The following is a 17,781-nucleotide window of genomic DNA, read 5'->3' as shown; positions in this document are numbered from 1 at the left end:
AAACGGAGGAGCAGAGCAGCGAGAGGCGCTTCACGACCCCGGCAAGTTTAAAAGGCTGCATTGCACTGTTATTATTCACACTGTAACATTCGTTTGTTCGTTGTGTCCAGTTGCAGTTTGTTTGAAATAACAAACCTGTTCACCCGAAGGAAAACTCGACGAAGTGCTATTATATAAGAGATCCTGTCATAGCTTTTTGGTACATAACAGCTACCGTAGATGCAACACCCATTTGAAAAAGCGAGGCGCTGGAGAGAACAATTCGTTTGAATGCAAAATACAATTTCACCGCTAGATGGGAGAAATTCCTACACAATGTCCCTTTAATGAAGGAGATTGTAGCCGTCACGCTCTCTGTTAGGCAGAGAGGAGCCTGGGAGACGCAAACACAAAGTTTCCGTGTGCATTTCCTCGGCACATAAAAGGGATACCACAGCCGCCCGGGCGCTGCGTTTCAGTGTGCTGATGTGTCTGTCCGCTGGCCGTGGTGCAGAGAGAGAGAGAGAGAGGGGCGTCTGCGTGATGAGGTGCGCCTCACCTCGTCAACTTCTTGGGTTCGGTGAGAGGGGTCGGTGGGGGCGGGGGTTTGCTCGTGTTAGGCTCCAGCTGGTGAATGGGGGAGTTGGGGATGGGTTCGAGGCGGGTGGGCTGGGGCTGTCCGCTCCCTGTCCCCGTAGCCTCCACATTGGCCCTAAGATTGGCCGAGCTGCTGAATCGGGCGGCTGACTTGTCGTTCTTTCGCTTTTGCTACATAGGACGACAAGAAAAGCAAACAAAAAAGGAAGTTGGGAGAGCTTGATGCTCCATTTCTCTTGGTCTCCTAATGATTGCTTCCTAACAAACGTCCCACTGAAAGTCAAGCTCGCAACACTCAGCAGAGGAAGCATCAGTCGCTCTCAGCCAATCAAATCAAAATGAGTCGAAAGAGATGTGTCAGAGGAAGAGGCTGTTGAAAATTTTCAGACTGAAAAAAGAATGGCTTGGAAAGCAAAGAAGAACTGGATGTCTAAACAGGAAGAGAACGCGGAGTAACGAGAGACACACACACACACACACACACATATATATGCACATGTAATCACTGACACTTGGAAGTTATAGAACACAGATGAGGGCAACAGTGAAATATCTGGTGAAACAGAATGACATGTTTAGACTGGATCAGGAACTGCTGTGATGTACGGAACAAACACCATTTCCTCTGAAGCCCTGGAGAAACATGAAGTTATAAAGGGATGGTTCACTCAAAAATGAAAATTCACTCATCATTTCCTCACACTCATGTTGTTTCAAACCCTTGTATAATGTACTGGTGTCTCTTTCTCATGCAAAATCAAGATTTTAAGCTTCAAAATGTGGCCATAAAAGAATCATAAAAGAGGTCCATAGAACTCTTGTGAACGACAGATCTGAGCGAAGAACACACGAAGAGATAATAACGATTCACAAACAAAATATTCAGATTCAATGAAAATTTCAGAAACTAAATCTAAAACTATTAAAATAGTTTTTTTTGAAATAAAGCTAAAATAAAATAAATATTAGATGTAAAACTTTAATATAAACAAAAATGTAAAGAATTTAATCAAATACATAAAAGTTAAGTGCTAATTTAATACTAAAATTTCTACAACTGAAATAAAGGTAAATAGATTTTTTCTTACACTTCTTCAGATCACAGATAGAATTAAGTTGATAAAACTTAAATAGATTAAGTGAGAAGAACTTGATGTAATTAAGTTATGCTTACTTAATTAAATTGAGGCAACAAGTTTGCACTATTGAATTAAGTAAATTGAACAAATTTGTTTTTACGGTGTACTTTCTATGTGTGTTTTGTGTCCTTTTTAAAGCTTGAAAGCTTCAGTAATCATTCATTGCAATTGCATGTAAGACACCAACCAGTAAAATAAAATACATTCTCTTGTTTTCCATACAGGTTTGGAATCACATGAGGGTGAGTAAATTTTTGGGAGAACAAACCCTTTAATAAACGTGTGTGTGTGTGTGTGTGTGCGTGCGTGTGTGTGTGTGTGTGGTGTGCTTGATAAGAGCTCCAGCATGCTCTAGGTGAACAGTGTTTCCAGTGAACTCCAGTCTGGCATGTCAGTTGTATTGCCTTTGATTGCACCACAGTAACACTGCATCCTAACCACGTACAACACTTCTGCTTAAGTCATTTTCACAGTAATCAAAGTATATTTGATTTTAATATACTTTGAACCAATGAGATTTCACTGTGGAAGCAATTGATCACTGGTTGGGAACTCAGATTTGTAATTTATGTAATTTGTAATATGTAATTTATCGCTTTTTGAGTCATGCCTGGCTAGGATACAGTGTAAGAAATGACATTCAAGAAGAACTATCAAGTCCCATTGAGAAATGCATTGATCCTACAACATCATTTCCAAAACTTAGTGAGCTGCCTCAATGTCTACTCTCTATACATTAGAAACAATGTAGAGAGAATGTATGCACCTATAAACATGCAATATGTTTGATTTCTTTGTGCTCTGCCAAGCTATTTTTATCATAAGTGTGTATCCCATGCAAACAGCCAGCATCCAAACTAAAACAGAGCCTAATCAGATCACTAGGTTTTGGAAAAGCAACTACAGTATGTCTTACTCAAACTAAATCCAGCTCCACACACAAGGGCATAGTAGAGTACGGAAAAGAAATCCTACCTTGACAAGAGGGTTAATGACACCAACATTGGGGTTTGTGTTGAAGATTTTGTTGAAGTTGGTCTCTCTGTTTACAAGCTCCAGCTGGTAGAACTTCTTGTCATCCTGTAAAGAAAAGTAGATGCTCTCACGATTTTCATGGAACACCATTTGTCTACAGAACATGAAGTGCACTAAACACAAAAATTGTTTTGCAAGCTTAAATATATGAATTATAAGCTTCTATTAAAAATACTAGTCATACTTTTTTAAAATTGTTTAATATATTTATAATTTTTGTATATACATTTTACATGACACAGTTATAGAAATTCTATTGCAATTTTAATACAAAATTTAAACATCAAAACCTTGCCATATTAAAATGTGAATTGGTTTTCACGTTTAACATTATAATATAAATTCATAAATGTAAATATAAACAATATGTTAATTATGTATGTTCTCCCTACCACTAATGTTCCTCAAAATAATTAAAAACTCTCATTACATTAATACATAATGACGTGACATCATCATTTAACTCACATTTGACATTGATACTGTTTTTTTTCTTTCTTGACTTTCATCAAATATCACATTTCCACTCTGTCACATAAAACAAAGAAAAATATAACTATAAAAGTCATATATTCTTCAATATAAAATCATATCCATGTTATTTTCATTTCAGCTTTGCTTCAGTTCAGCTAATTAATCAACTTTATTTGTGATAATGCATCAGTGAATTAAAAAGTTTTAATTTCAATGCATTCTCTGTTGAAAAGACCAGCACAGCTGCTGCAATTCTATCAGGTGCTAGTGTGATTTTATTGCAGCCTAAATCAGAAAGATACAAGAAACATGGATGTCAAACGTCTAAGAACACTGCTTTAGGAAAGCATCTCGTGAATGCGGTTGTCGCTGTGTATAGAGCAGGATTAAGCTGGTCTTTTCAGCAGGTTTGTTTGTCCTGTAATAGATCTGCTAATCTCAGCAGAACCGTGCACCGGTGGGATATTTCATCTTGTGTAACAAGATTCACAGCTGAGAAATTTCACAATAAACCTGAGATACTGTGAAGGAGCAAGTCACACTTCTTAAAGTGCTCTTACCACCAGTTTCTTGACCAAAGACTCTCTCTCGGCCACCATGTCCTTCAGTTCGGCTATCGTCTGCAGATCTTCAGGCCTGCTCTCTCTGTTACGGAATTTGTCTTCTGTCCCCTCCAACCTGAGGAGCAAAGACACGTCTTTAAGATGAGGGTTTCTCTTCAACCTTGAAATGAGTGGTTAACTCTTCGGGGTCGTGGGCTATTTTGGCCGTTTTTGAGTACTTTTTTTTATTTTGCGACATAAACAAATGTTTACCAGACCAAATGTTTGGTATTATTCTTTTCAGCACAACATCACCTATATGACCAGACAATTAGTTTTTCACTTTGATTTACTGTATCGACATACTGGACCCAAAATCACACAAAAAACACAAAACCCGAATAGAAAAATTATAGCCTTTCTACTACAAAAAGCACAAACATGCTCAATGAAGAATTTTAAAAGGTTTAAAATGCAAACACAAGTTGTAAATGTCAACATATACAGGTAAAATTCAGATATAATCAAGCTATATACAAAAAAAAAAAAGATTTACAAAAAAAAGCGGGTTTAGCCATAGGCTTTTTTTCTTTTTTAGCTTTGCCACTTTTAAAAAGAAAATTGTGCTATACAGAGAGCTATATTTAAGGCCTTGCATTCCCAGAGTATGAGGGTTCCCAAATAGTGCAAATACAACATAAAAAAGATAAAATTGAGATAAATTCAAACTATATACAGCAGTGGCGTGCACAGACCTCCTCAGGGGCAGGGGCGGAGGGACCAAAAAGGGCACTAAATAAAAAAAAACGTTTACTTCTTGATTTTATTTGTTTTTGTTCTTTCTTTCCTTGGCATTCTATGAAAATATGTTGATACAATTATTAGAATACATAACACATCAAATGAAAATAGGGAAATTATGATAATATTACTAAATATTATTTACTTAACCAAACAAAACAGTGAGAATCAAGAAGGTAATTATGCAAAATTCATTTTTAATTTTGTTGATGTTGTAAATGTAATGTATGTATTATATGTGTGAAAGACAGTGTTAGCTATCATGAATCATGACACTTTACAATAAGGTTTCATTAGTTAACATTAGCTAATGAACTGCACTTCAGCATTTATTAATCTTAGCTAATATTAATTTCAGGATTTACTAAAACATTAAAATCAAAAGTTGTATTTGTTATCTTTAGTTAATGCACTGACTGTGACAGAACATGAATAAACAATTAACAGTTGTAGTATTAACTAAGATATAGCCTACAGTAACAAATGTGTTGCTCATGGTTAGTTCATGTTAGTTCATACATGAGTAATGAACAAATGAACCTTATTGTAAAGCGTTACTATGAAATCACAGATATAAGTTCCTCACAATTTAGAGTTGGACATGGACTTCAGATTTCATTGAAACTAACTGTTAGATGTATTTCCCCTTGCACTTTTATTCCTTGGATAAAAACGAATGACATTGTCACTCAGAATGCGTCTGAAATCGAGTGATAGGCTACTTTTATATTGTAGTTAAGAATAACTCGCATGCTAAAGCAACATTCAGAGTAGCATGGTGATGGTAGGATAAATGTAATTTTCCGTATTAGCTTAAACGTTACCTTCTGCTCGTTTGAAGAGACTCGCGCGAACTGCTGCGCACTACGCGTACCAGAACCGTTAAATGAGGCGCTGCAAAGGAAACTCCGCCTACCACTTCGCCGTCAAATATTTTTTAAATATAATATTTGTTTGTATTATTATTGTTAGTGGCAAGGGTGTGTGTTTCACTATCATAATTTTATAGTGCTAAACTATCTACAATACACCTAAACTACCTAAACTATCTACAGTACTCCTAAACTACCTAAACTATCTACAGTACTCCTAAACTACCTAAACTATCTACACTACTCCTAAACTACCTAAACTATCTACACTACACCTAAACTACCTAAACTATCTACACTACACCTAAACTACCTAAACTATCTACACTACACCTAAACTACCTAAACTGTCTACACTACACCTAAACTACCTAAACTATCTACACTACACCTAAACTACCTAAACTATCTACACTACACCTAAACTACCTAAACTATCTACAGTACTCCTAAACTACCTAAACTATCTACAGTACTCCTAAACTACCTAAACTATCTACACTACTCCTAAACTACCTAAACTATCTACACTACTCCTAAACTACCTAAACTATCTACACTACACCTAAACTACCTAAACTATCTACACTACACCTAAACTACCTAAACTATCTACACTACTCCTAAACTACCTAAACTATCTACAGTACTCCTAAACTACCTAAACTATCTACAGTACTCCTAAACTACCTAAACTATCTACACTACACCTAAACTACCTAAACTATCTACACTACACCTAAACTACCTAAATTATCTACAGTACTCCTAAACTGCCTAAACTATCTACACTACACCTAAACTACCTAAACTATCTACAGTACTCCTAAACTACCTAAACTATCTACAGTACTCCTAAACTACCTTAACTATCTACAGTACTCCTAAACTACCTAAACTATCTACACTACACCTAACCTACTCCTAAACTATATACAGTACTCCTAAACTACCTAAACTATCTACACTACACCTAAACTACCTAAATTATCTACAGTACTCCTAAACTACCTAAACTATCTACACTACACCTAAACTACCTAAACTATCTACACTACACCTAAACTACCTAAATTATCTACAGTACTCCTAAACTACCTAAACTATCTACACTACACCTAAACTACCTAAACTATCTACAGTACTCCTAAACTACCTAAACTATCTACAGTACTCCTAAACTACCTTAACTATCTACAGTACTCCTAAACTACTCCTAAACTATCTACACTACACCTAAACTACCTAAACTATCTACACTACACCTAAACTACCTAAACTATCTACACTACACCTAAACTACCTAAACTATCTACACTACACCTAAACTACCTAAACTGTCTACACTACACCTAAACTACCTAAATTATCTACAGTACTCCTAAACTACCTAAACTATCTACACTACACCTAACCTACTCCTAAACTATCTACAGTACTCCTAAACTACCTAAACTATCTACACTACACCTAACCTACTCCTAAACTATCTACAGTACTCCTAAACTACCTAAACTATCTACACTACACCTAAACTACCTAAATTATCTACAGTACTCCTAAACTACCTAAACTATCTACACTACACCTAAACTACCTAAACTATCTACACTACACCTAAACTACCTAAATTATCTACAGTACTCCTAAACTACCTAAACTATCTACACTACACCTAAACTACCTAAACTATCTACAGTACTCCTAAACTACCTAAACTATCTACAGTACTCCTAAACTACCTTAACTATCTACAGTACTCCTAAACTACCTAAACTATCTACACTACACCTAACCTACTCCTAAACTATCTACAGTACTCCTAAACTACCTAAACTATCTACACTACACCTAAACTACCTAAATTATCTACAGTACTCCTAAACTACCTAAACTATCTACACTACACCTAAACTACCTAAACTATCTACACTACACCTAAACTACCTAAATTATCTACAGTACTCCTAAACTACCTAAACTATCTACACTACACCTAAACTACCTAAACTATCTACAGTACTCCTAAACTACCTTAACTATCTACAGTACTCCTAAACTACCTAAACTATCTACACTACACCTAACCTACTCCTAAACTATCTACAGTACTCCTAAACTACCTAAACTATCTACAGTACTCCTAAACTACTCCTAAACTATCTACACTACACCTAAACTACCTAAACTATCTACAGTACTCCTAAACTACTCCTAAACTATCTACACTACACCTAAACTACCTAAACTATCTACAGTACTCCTAAACTATCTACACTACACCTAAACTACCTAAACTATCTACAGTACTCCTAAACTATCTACACAACATCTAAACTACCTAAACTATCTACAGTACTCCTAAACTACTCCTAAACTACCTAAACTATCTACACTACACCTAAACTACCTAAACTATCTACACTACACCTAAACTATCTACACTACTCCTAAACTACTCCTAAACTATCTACACTACACCTAAACTATCTACAGTACTCCTAAACTACCTAAACTATCTACACTACACCTAAACTACCTAAACTATCTACAGTACTCCTAAACTACCTAAACTATCTACAGTACTCCTAAACTACCTAAACTATCTACAGTACTCCTAAACTACCTAAACTATCTACACTACACCTAAACTACCTAAACTATCTACACTACTCCTAAACTACTCCTAAACTACCTAAACTATCTACAGTACAACTAAACTAAACTTAAACTACCTAAACTATCTACACTACACCTAAACTACCTAAACTATCTACAGTACTCCTAAACTAAACTTAAACTACCTAAACTATCTACACTACTCCTAAACTACCTAAACTATCTACAGTACTCCTAAACTAAACTTAAACTACCTAAACTATCTACACTACACCTAAACTACCTAAACTATCTACAGTACTCCTAAACTACTCCTAAACTACCTAAACTATCTACAGTACAACTAAACTACCTAAACTATCTACACTACACCTAAACTATCTAAACTATCCACACTACACCTAAACTACCTAATCTACACTACACCTAAACTACCTAAACTATCTACACTACTCCTAAACTACTCCTAAACTATCTACACTACACCTAAACTACTCCTAAACTATCTACACTACTCCTACACTACTCCTAAACTATCTACACTACTCCTACACTACTCCTAAACTATCTACACTACTCCTAAACTATCTACACTACACCTAAACTACTCCTAAACTATCTACACTACTCCTAAACTACTCCTAAACTATCTACACTACTCCTAAACTACTCTCAAAATCTACTCAAACTCTTCCAAAAACTAGCAATAATATCTCTCTCTATATATATATAACGTATATATGTCTCTCTTTGTCTACTCTGTAAATCTCCTGCCTTTCAATTTCGCTTCTTTGCTCAGTTGGCTCCTCCTCCATTCCCTCAAACGTGCAGCCTGAAGAGCAGAGTCAGCAGATTCACACATTTTTCTCCGTTTTGTTTTATGACAAAAACCGACAAAGTTATTAGAATAAATGCAACGCCTGTCACATCCCCGTTCTTTTACGAACGCGTCAATCATATCTCCGTTTTTACTTGGTCTATCAACACAAAACAAAAAGTTAAATAGAATTTCAAGCCAGCACTTTCAACAGAAGTGGACAGCAGCGCTCAACGTGACTTTGGTTTTATGTTTTGACGTCTTAAACTGGTCATGTGACTTGATCACGCCGGCGTGATCGGAGACCCCGAAGAGTTAACAATGTCTAAATGCATAAATGCATTTTATTATTAGCATTTAACCTTTTTTTTCTACAGTTCAAGATGGTGGACTGAGCTGGAGAAATGTAGATATACCAACTCATAAAAAATATCAAGAATCGACTATTTTACCCAATTATTTATGTGTTTTATGTGCTTTTATGCTTATTTGACTATGGCAGCATTAGCTTAGCAACAAGCTAATGAAAACTATCGCCGGAAATAGCATGCAGAGTGCTATTTGTGTGGGCTGTGGAGTTGCTAACTATGTAGAGCACTTCAAATCGGTCACTTGGCAGCAAAACAACTCACATGGTTTAGAAACTGAGCTACCAACCCTGTCTCCAGACTGTTTACAGTCAGTCTGTCGTCTGTTTGAGCTGTGTCTCATTACTGAGAGTGAAATTTGACTATTCTGACACTTTCAGCTCAGTTAGAAAGCAAAGCTGATGGCTTTGCGCTTTTAACACAAAATTAAACAAACACCATTGATCAGATCCTCATGATGATATTGGCCTCTACACTTAATTTTTCTCTACTTCTCATTGGATTAGTGTGATAGTTAAAATCATCAGAACTTTTGAATACCCGTCGCTCAATCATTCTATCATCAGGAATTCTTTGATTATAAGTGTCATTGAGAAATCGATATCTTTGTGTTTCTGCATTTTTGTATGTTTCAAAATGCTGAATCTTTAATGAACATGCAATGTGACTCTTCCCAGAGGAATACGGTGTTATTAAGATTGATGGCTGTTTTCATATCAAACCTTCCCTTTACAAATACTTTACAACTAGCTACTTTTAATGAAGCCTTTACGACTTCACAAATCAGTCCATCAGTCTATCCATCCATCCATCCATGAATCCATCCATCCATCCATGCATCCATCCATCCATGCATCCATCCATCCATCCATCCATCCATCCATCCATCCATCCATCCATGCATCCATCCATCCATGCATCCATCCATGCATCCATCCATCCATGCATCCATCCATCCATCCATCCATCCATCCATCCATGCATCCATCCATGCATCCATCCATCCATGCATCCATCCATGCATCCATCCATCCATGCATCCATCCATCCATCCATCCATCCATGCATCCATCCATGCATCCATCCATGCATCCATGCATCCATCCATCCATGCATCCATCCATCCATCCATCCATCCATCCATCCATCCATCCATCCATCCATCCATGCATCCATCCATGCATCCATCCATCCATCCATCCATCCATGCATCCATCCATCCATGCATCCATCCATGCATCCATCCATCCATGCATCCATCCATCCATCCATCCATCCATGCATCCATCCATGCATCCATCCATGCATCCATGCATCCATCCATGCATCCATCCATGCATCCATCCATCCATGCATCCATCCATCCACCATGCATCCATCCATCCATCCATGCATCCATCCATGCATCCATCCATCCATGCATCCATCCATCCATCCATCCATGCATCCATCCATCCATGCATCCATCCATCCATCCATCCATGCATCCATCCATGCATCCATCCATGCATCCATGCATCCATCCATGCATCCATCCATGCATCCATCCATCCATGCATCCACCATGCATCCATCCATCCATCCATCCATCCATCCATCCATCCATCCATCCATGCATCCATCCACGCATCCATCCATGCATCCATCCATCCATGCATCCATCCATGCATCCATCCATCCATCCATCCATCCATGCATCCATCCATGCATCCATCCATCCATGCATCCATCCATCCACCATGCATCCATCCATGCATCCATCCATGCATCTATTCATGCATCCATCCATCCATGCATCCATCCACCATGCATCCATCCATGCATCCATCCATGCATCCATCCATGCATCCATCCATCCATGCATCCATCCATCCATCCATCCATCCATGCATCCATCCATGCATCCATCCATCCACCATGCATCCATGCATCCATTCATGCATCCATCCATCCATCCATCCATCCATGCATCCATCCATCCATCCATCCATGCATCCATCCATCCACCATGCATCCATCCACCATGCACCCATCCATCCATGCATCCATCCATCCATCCATCCATCCATCCATGAATCCATCCATCCATCCATGCATCCATCCATGCATCCATCCATCCATCCATGCATCCATCCATCCATCCATCCATGCATGCATCCATCCATCTACCCTATTGAAAAAAATATATACTGTACTATACTATAATTAAACTTTAGTTGGCATACTTCTTTATTGCACAATGCACATTTCTTAATTGTAACCCTAAAATGTATTGTAATATCACTCAGGGTATTTATATTAAGTACATAAATATACAATATATTTGAAATATTTATTTTAAGTATACAGCAAATACATTTACATATTTATGTACTTAATATAAATACCCTTAGTGATATTACAACACATTTTAGGGTTAAAATTAAGAAATGTGCATTGTGCAATAAAGAAGTATGCCAAATAAAGTTTAATTATATTAGTAAGTCTCAAAAAGCGATATAAATACACATTGGTATAGGTTTTTTTTTCACTAGGGTATCTATCTGCTCATCTAAACCTTTATATAATTCAAACTATAATATTTACTGTATACAGACTCATAATAGCAGTTCACTCAATGGGCCTTTCTGAGTAAATAAAGTTATCATCAAGCCTATTTGTCCATTTAAAATGACAGCAGCAAAGCCCGATGCATGCAGCCTACAGAGTGCACTCGAGCGGGTTAAGTAGTGAAGCCCATGCGCCGCACAGGAGGATCACTGCACAAATAGGTTGAAATTTAAAACTAGTTGGAGGACTCGGTTTGGGGAAACTCAGCTGTCATAATAATTAATTGCACAGAGGACAGGACTGTCATTTCAATAGGTTTGTGTAGTGTTTAATTAGCTGGCAGTGTATCTCTGCTCTTCAGGGACACCTGGAGACGGCACGCTTAGGAAACGCTGAGGGAAACAAGTTCTGCTTCACACGAGACCCCATTCTGTTCAGTCACAGATTGACTGCTTCTCACACTAAAAATACTTGCACCAGGCAAACGTTCAAAACATCATTTAAAGGAATAATTCACCTTAAAATCCTTCACTCAGTCATGTCATTTAAAACCTATGAGTGATTTTCTTTTGACGAACCAAACAGGAGATCTTTAGTACACAATGCAAGTGAACGAAGCTGTCAAGCTCCAAAATGACCCCAAAAAAAGAGACAAAAGTAAACCATTAAAATAGCATGAAAGTAGTCCAAATGATATGTGCAAAATATATCCAAGTATTCTAAAGTCATTTGATAGCTATACATATTCAGCCACCAGTGTAGCAAGACTTTTCATTCATACATTTTTCTTCTGGTTTTAGACATGAACCTCACTTTATCATATTAAACTATTTGCCTATTAAATGTTTAAATCAGTTTGGAGTAGTTTGAAAAAATATCTTACGCAGTGAAAGTAATTCCCTCAAAAAATAATGTTACTGTCTTTTATCCGATTTTCAAATATTTTCCCCCTTTAAATCAAAGGTTGTAATATTGTCGTTCATCTCAGAGCTGGTCGGTTTGCTTCAAGACCTCGAGCTCTTTATTAAAGAATTTCTTGAAATCTCTATGAACAAAATGAATAAGAAAAATGGAAGCAAGGCCGCTGAAAAAGTATGTGGTCAGAGTCGAGATCACTTCCTTTGATTCCTCTGTTATATTAAACTTTCATCCAGATCAGTGTTTATTTATTTACTCTGATACAAATGTTTAGTCTGAGTAAATAACATTTACAAAGCACTGTGAAAGCAGCAGCCATTTTCAAAAGACAACACACTTCCTGCTACGTACTATTGATTTTTATTTAGGACATGCTCATCTCTGAACAAATGACTAATGAAATGTTTTTTTTTAGTTAATCAAAAGAGACAGTCAAAAAAAAAAAAGATTTTAAAACTACTAATTCAAATTATCCCATTTTGGCAGTGAAATTGAATTTTGTTTTCCCAAATATTTATTCTATTAATATTTTGTTTATTTATTAAGTACCAAAAGAATCGCTAAGAGGATTCAATACAACTAAGGATGGGAATCATACAGATTTGAACAATTTTGAATTCTGAAGATCAGACTGAAATTTAATTTGTCTAATTTGTTTAATTTGAAATCTAGTTTGTGCTTCAACATATTCTAACTTGGTACATCAGGATCAGAAACCACATAGACAGATGCCAACTAATGACATTTGGCATTTACTGTAATAATGGCTTCTTTTTTTTTTAAATCTCACATATGATCTCAGAATATCTGGAATAAAGCTAATCTGGACAACTTTTATGGTGTTATGGCACTTGACCGCATCTGTCTGCATTTAAATATATATAAAAAAGCGGGAAATTAATAAATGATAGAATCTTCCTTTTTGGGTAAACTATTTGTTTAAGATCAGTCCTTCATAGCTTTTGTCTCACAAACATGAATTATCAATTAAAAACACTTGGATTTAAATGAACCTCAGATATTTTGCATGAGGAATGTTGTGTTTGTTCATAATGTTGTGTTTGTTGATTCAAATCTATGTTTCCCTTGTATTTTGTATGGTGTGTAGGGCCTTTTCATGTTATTAAACACATTTCCAGAATCTAAATTATTTATTATAATTGGGAAATGATAACACTGAGCGCATTCAGGGAGTCAGATTAACTATTTTTTTACCACACGGCAAGATGTTTAATAGTAGGATTTGTCTTGTTCAAGTACACACTCAAATTAGGTCAACTCTGACAACAATATCTACAGTCAAAGAGTTCTCCTACAACCCTGCCAACTTTCTATATTTATACACATACACACACACACACACACACACACACACACACACACACACACACACACACACACACACACACACACACACACGACTCAAATTCATAAAATCGTTTTATTATATAAACTCTGTGTATCATTGTCATTCTTAGCGCAAACAATAGAATCAAAGTGGCAATAATTCATCAAATGATACTGAGAATTCAGGTGGCTGAACTCTTAAACATAGGTTCTTTATTGTCATTTATGTTTCCATGAAGAACCTTTAACATCTATGGATTCTTTCCACTGCACAAGAACTTTAGAATGTTCTTCACACAAATAAAAAAAAAGGTTATTTTAAAGGCAAAATATGTAAGATTTTTTGATTAAAATATCCAAAAACCAAGAGAACAATGTATATTTTGATGACTTGTGTACTTACATTATCACCAAATGTGTCCAATATGAAAAATCAGCTATTTTAACCAGTGTGACAGCCTGTGTCATTGCGTCACCGGTAAATGATGTCATATCCGCATTACCCTCGATTTCCACTTTTACTTCCGTAGAAAACATGGAAACACCAAAAGGCGCTTTGATATATTATGGTTTTATTAGACAGGTGAGCAACTGTTTGGACACCTTTATCGGGTTAGTCTTATTGTTTGAATCTTTTGTTTTCTAGACTTACCGCGAGGAATGTTTTTTACCATGCTATTTTGTAAAGTGGCTAACATAGCAAAATCAGAAAGAGCTTCATTTGTAGTAACAGTAATACAGCATTTTCTCCACCATACAATATATTTTAAATTAACTGCATGCCATTTAGCAACACAAGTCATACAGCTTTTATTATTCTGCTATTCTGATATCGATCTAGCGTACTGCGATGTGCAACAAGTGTCTCATACTAGTCAGCGAGCGAACGCACAGAGTAACGTTAGTATGATTGTTCTGACCAAGTAAAACACTGCTGTGTTACCCCATAATTTTAACTTGTCAAATAAACTGACCAGTATGGGTAGTAATTCAGCACTTGTGGCTATTTCATTATACTGAAATAAAATAATGTGAATTTAAGTGATGAAACGAAACTGTAACAAGCTTCAAGTTCAGACAAGAAGCAGGCGGACATTAAACGTAACTATAATCGTAAAATAAACATAAGCAGCATAATAAAAACAGCAACGTAAAACGTCCCAGGCTCTCTGCCCTGCCTGCTTCATACCACAGAGACGTTCATTAAACTTTAAAAATAAGCTCATAAATGAACATTATTTCTGCCAGTCAGATTGCTTTGGTGGTGAAGACAACAACTCCCATGATTCCATGCTCATTCACAGCGTCTTTGTTATTGTTTTGAAAAAGCGACCTCTAGCGGCGAAACTGATATACTGTTCCTTTAACCCTCTGGGGTCGGCGGTATCGCCGGCAATACCAGCTCACTTTTTTCCTTATCAGTGCAAAAGAGACTAAAATTACTCTGTTGATTTTGATCTTACATATAAGTGCTGTATGTCATTACATCCTGTTAAGTGTCTATTTTTTTGTGGGTACTCACAATAAAAACAAAGTGTTGTGCTTTTCGTCAAATAAAGAAAAATAAACATGATGCGCGTTTTACCTTCTCTCGTCAGTGAGGTCCATTCTGAAACGCGTCCGAAAAATGCAACTCTTGCAAGTCAATACTTGTCACAGAGATACGAGAGATTTCTCTTTATGAAGCTGAAATTCTCTTCTTTTAAATGAAGTAATTTATATAAAAAAACAAATATTCTCAGTTTATGTAATCTGTATGAAAAGAGAGAGATGTCAGTATTTTCTTTCCAGCTCATTATACCTCATTACTCGTTAAATAAAACTTGTTTTAAAAAGCATGTTTTATAGCTAAAGGCATTTGCTTGACTTATCTGAACTGTCTTGACAGGGTCATCTGTTCTGTTCTCACTAGGTACATTTCTAGATATCTTGTCTTTCTGCCTTCCAGTATCTCAGAAACACTGTCCTCATCTTCTCTTCGAGTCCACATTATAGTCTGGTGTCCTTTAGTTAGCATTTTAGCTGTTCATAGAATCTGTCACCAAACAACTTCAATCCCCCAAAATACACATGCTGTATATTACACACAAACATCGACTCACAGGATCTGCAGGGCTTGGATCTTGTCCTTCAGCAGCTCCTGGGCCTTGTTGAAGTCCGACAGCATGTTCTGTGTTTCTCTGTGGTGGAGAGCGTTCAGCTCGGCCATCTCCCGCTCATGTTTCTTACACAGGTCCTGCTCATGAGCTCTGAGAACACACACATATACACACACATGACACACTCTCAATGATCCTCCAAAACTCACTCTAACCCAGCGCTGCAGCTTAAGGCCTGAATTACAGAACATTTGTGCACAACAGGAAGGTTTTGGAAGTAAAAGTCTCAATCATTTTCTCCACAGAGATTTTAGATTAAAAAAAGACTCTTTGTCTTAAAGAGTCTCAGAATGGAACTAGTAAAGACAACAATACATTATATTGTTAATTAAATGCATATGATTGTCACTGATTAGAAGTCTAAAATACATAGTTTGAATGTGTACCATTGTTACAGACTAGATTCAGATTCATAATAGTTTATTGTATGACTACATGATAAAACAACAACAAACAAAACTTTTCTTAATCTATAATTCTATATTTACGTTTTGGTTTCCAGTAACATATCTAATCATCAATAAAACAATACACAATTACTATTAAATATAAATTACATTTTTAAAAATGTATTTATTTACATTACAGTTTAAAATTTTAAAGGTTGGTAAAAAGTCTCTTATGCTCACCAAGACTGTATTTATTTGATCAAAAATACAGTAAAACAGTTATAGTGCAAATAATTTGAATATACTGATTTGGTGCTTTAAGAAATATTTCTTATTATTATCAGTGTTGCCTATAATGTTTTTGGGGAAACCGTGATACCGCAATTTTCTTTTTTATAATTATTCTGAATAAATGAATCAATTAGAATTGATGAGTACAAAAACAACAGCATTTATTTGAAATAGAAATATTCTGTAACATTATAAATGTCTTCACTGTCACTTTGTAATGCATCCTTCTTGAATACAAGTATTAATACTGTGCTGTATATTCAATTTATATAAAGATATTAAGACTACTTTTACGAGAACATATCTTAAATTGCTGTTATTTTTCATAACCCATTTATATGTTTTCTTTTTTTAAACATAAATCTCACTACATTTGCCAGTGGAAAAAAAAAAAACTTAATTCAATATATATATTCTTGTCTTAGACAGAAGTCTTTTTAAAGGATGTTTAAAACTGTTGTAATTCATTCCCTCAAAAGATAAAGTAAACTGTATTTTATCCGATTTTCAAATATTTTCCCCCTTTAAATCAAAGATTGTAATATTGTCGTTCATCTCAGAGCTGGTCGGTTTGCTTCAAGGCTTTATTAACGAAAAATGCAATCAAAGCCGCTGAAAACGTGCACAGTCACGGTTGAGATTTATTGGCACACGGATCACTTCCTTTGATTCCTCTGTTATATTAAACTTTCATCCAGATCAGTTTTTATTTATTTACTCTGATAAAAATGTTTAGTCTGAGTAAATAACATTTACAAAGCACTGTGAAAGCAGCAGCCATTTTCAAAAGACAACACACTTCCTGCTACGTACTATTGATTTTTATTTAGGACATGTTTATCTTCCATATTGTAATTTCTTTGCCATAGAACTTTTTCCAAAAC

At 36.0% G+C, this 17,781-nt stretch overlaps 1 protein-coding gene across 4 annotated transcripts in view; it reads right to left on the bottom strand.

Annotated features, from left to right (window-relative positions):
• The window catches only part of fam184ab (family with sequence similarity 184 member Ab), a 158,768-nt gene that overhangs the window by 8,143 nt on the left and 132,844 nt on the right, over positions 1–17,781 (bottom strand). Inside the window, exons 15-19 of one of the 4 annotated variants that reach the window (XM_077247088.1) lie at positions 16,161–16,307; positions 3,785–3,902; positions 3,219–3,278; positions 2,691–2,795; positions 539–747 (exon numbers count right to left, since the gene is read on the bottom strand). In XM_077247088.1, the coding sequence (XP_077103203.1) occupies positions 539–747; positions 2,691–2,795; positions 3,219–3,278; positions 3,785–3,902; positions 16,161–16,307 (639 nt within the window). The remainder of the gene's footprint in view (positions 1–538; positions 748–2,690; positions 2,796–3,218; positions 3,279–3,784; positions 3,903–16,160; positions 16,308–17,781) is intronic. The other 3 variants (XM_077247089.1, XM_077247090.1, XM_077247091.1) reach the window with 3 other exon arrangements.

Source organism: Siphateles boraxobius, unplaced genomic scaffold (genome assembly GCF_051911475.1).
Source record: "Siphateles boraxobius isolate OS27281-9 unplaced genomic scaffold, OSU_SipBor_1 105, whole genome shotgun sequence".
Lineage (NCBI taxonomy): Eukaryota > Metazoa > Chordata > Actinopteri > Cypriniformes > Leuciscidae > Siphateles > Siphateles boraxobius.
The sequence above is the reverse complement of the archived record's forward strand: the minus strand, read 5'-3'. Positions and strand labels throughout refer to the sequence as shown.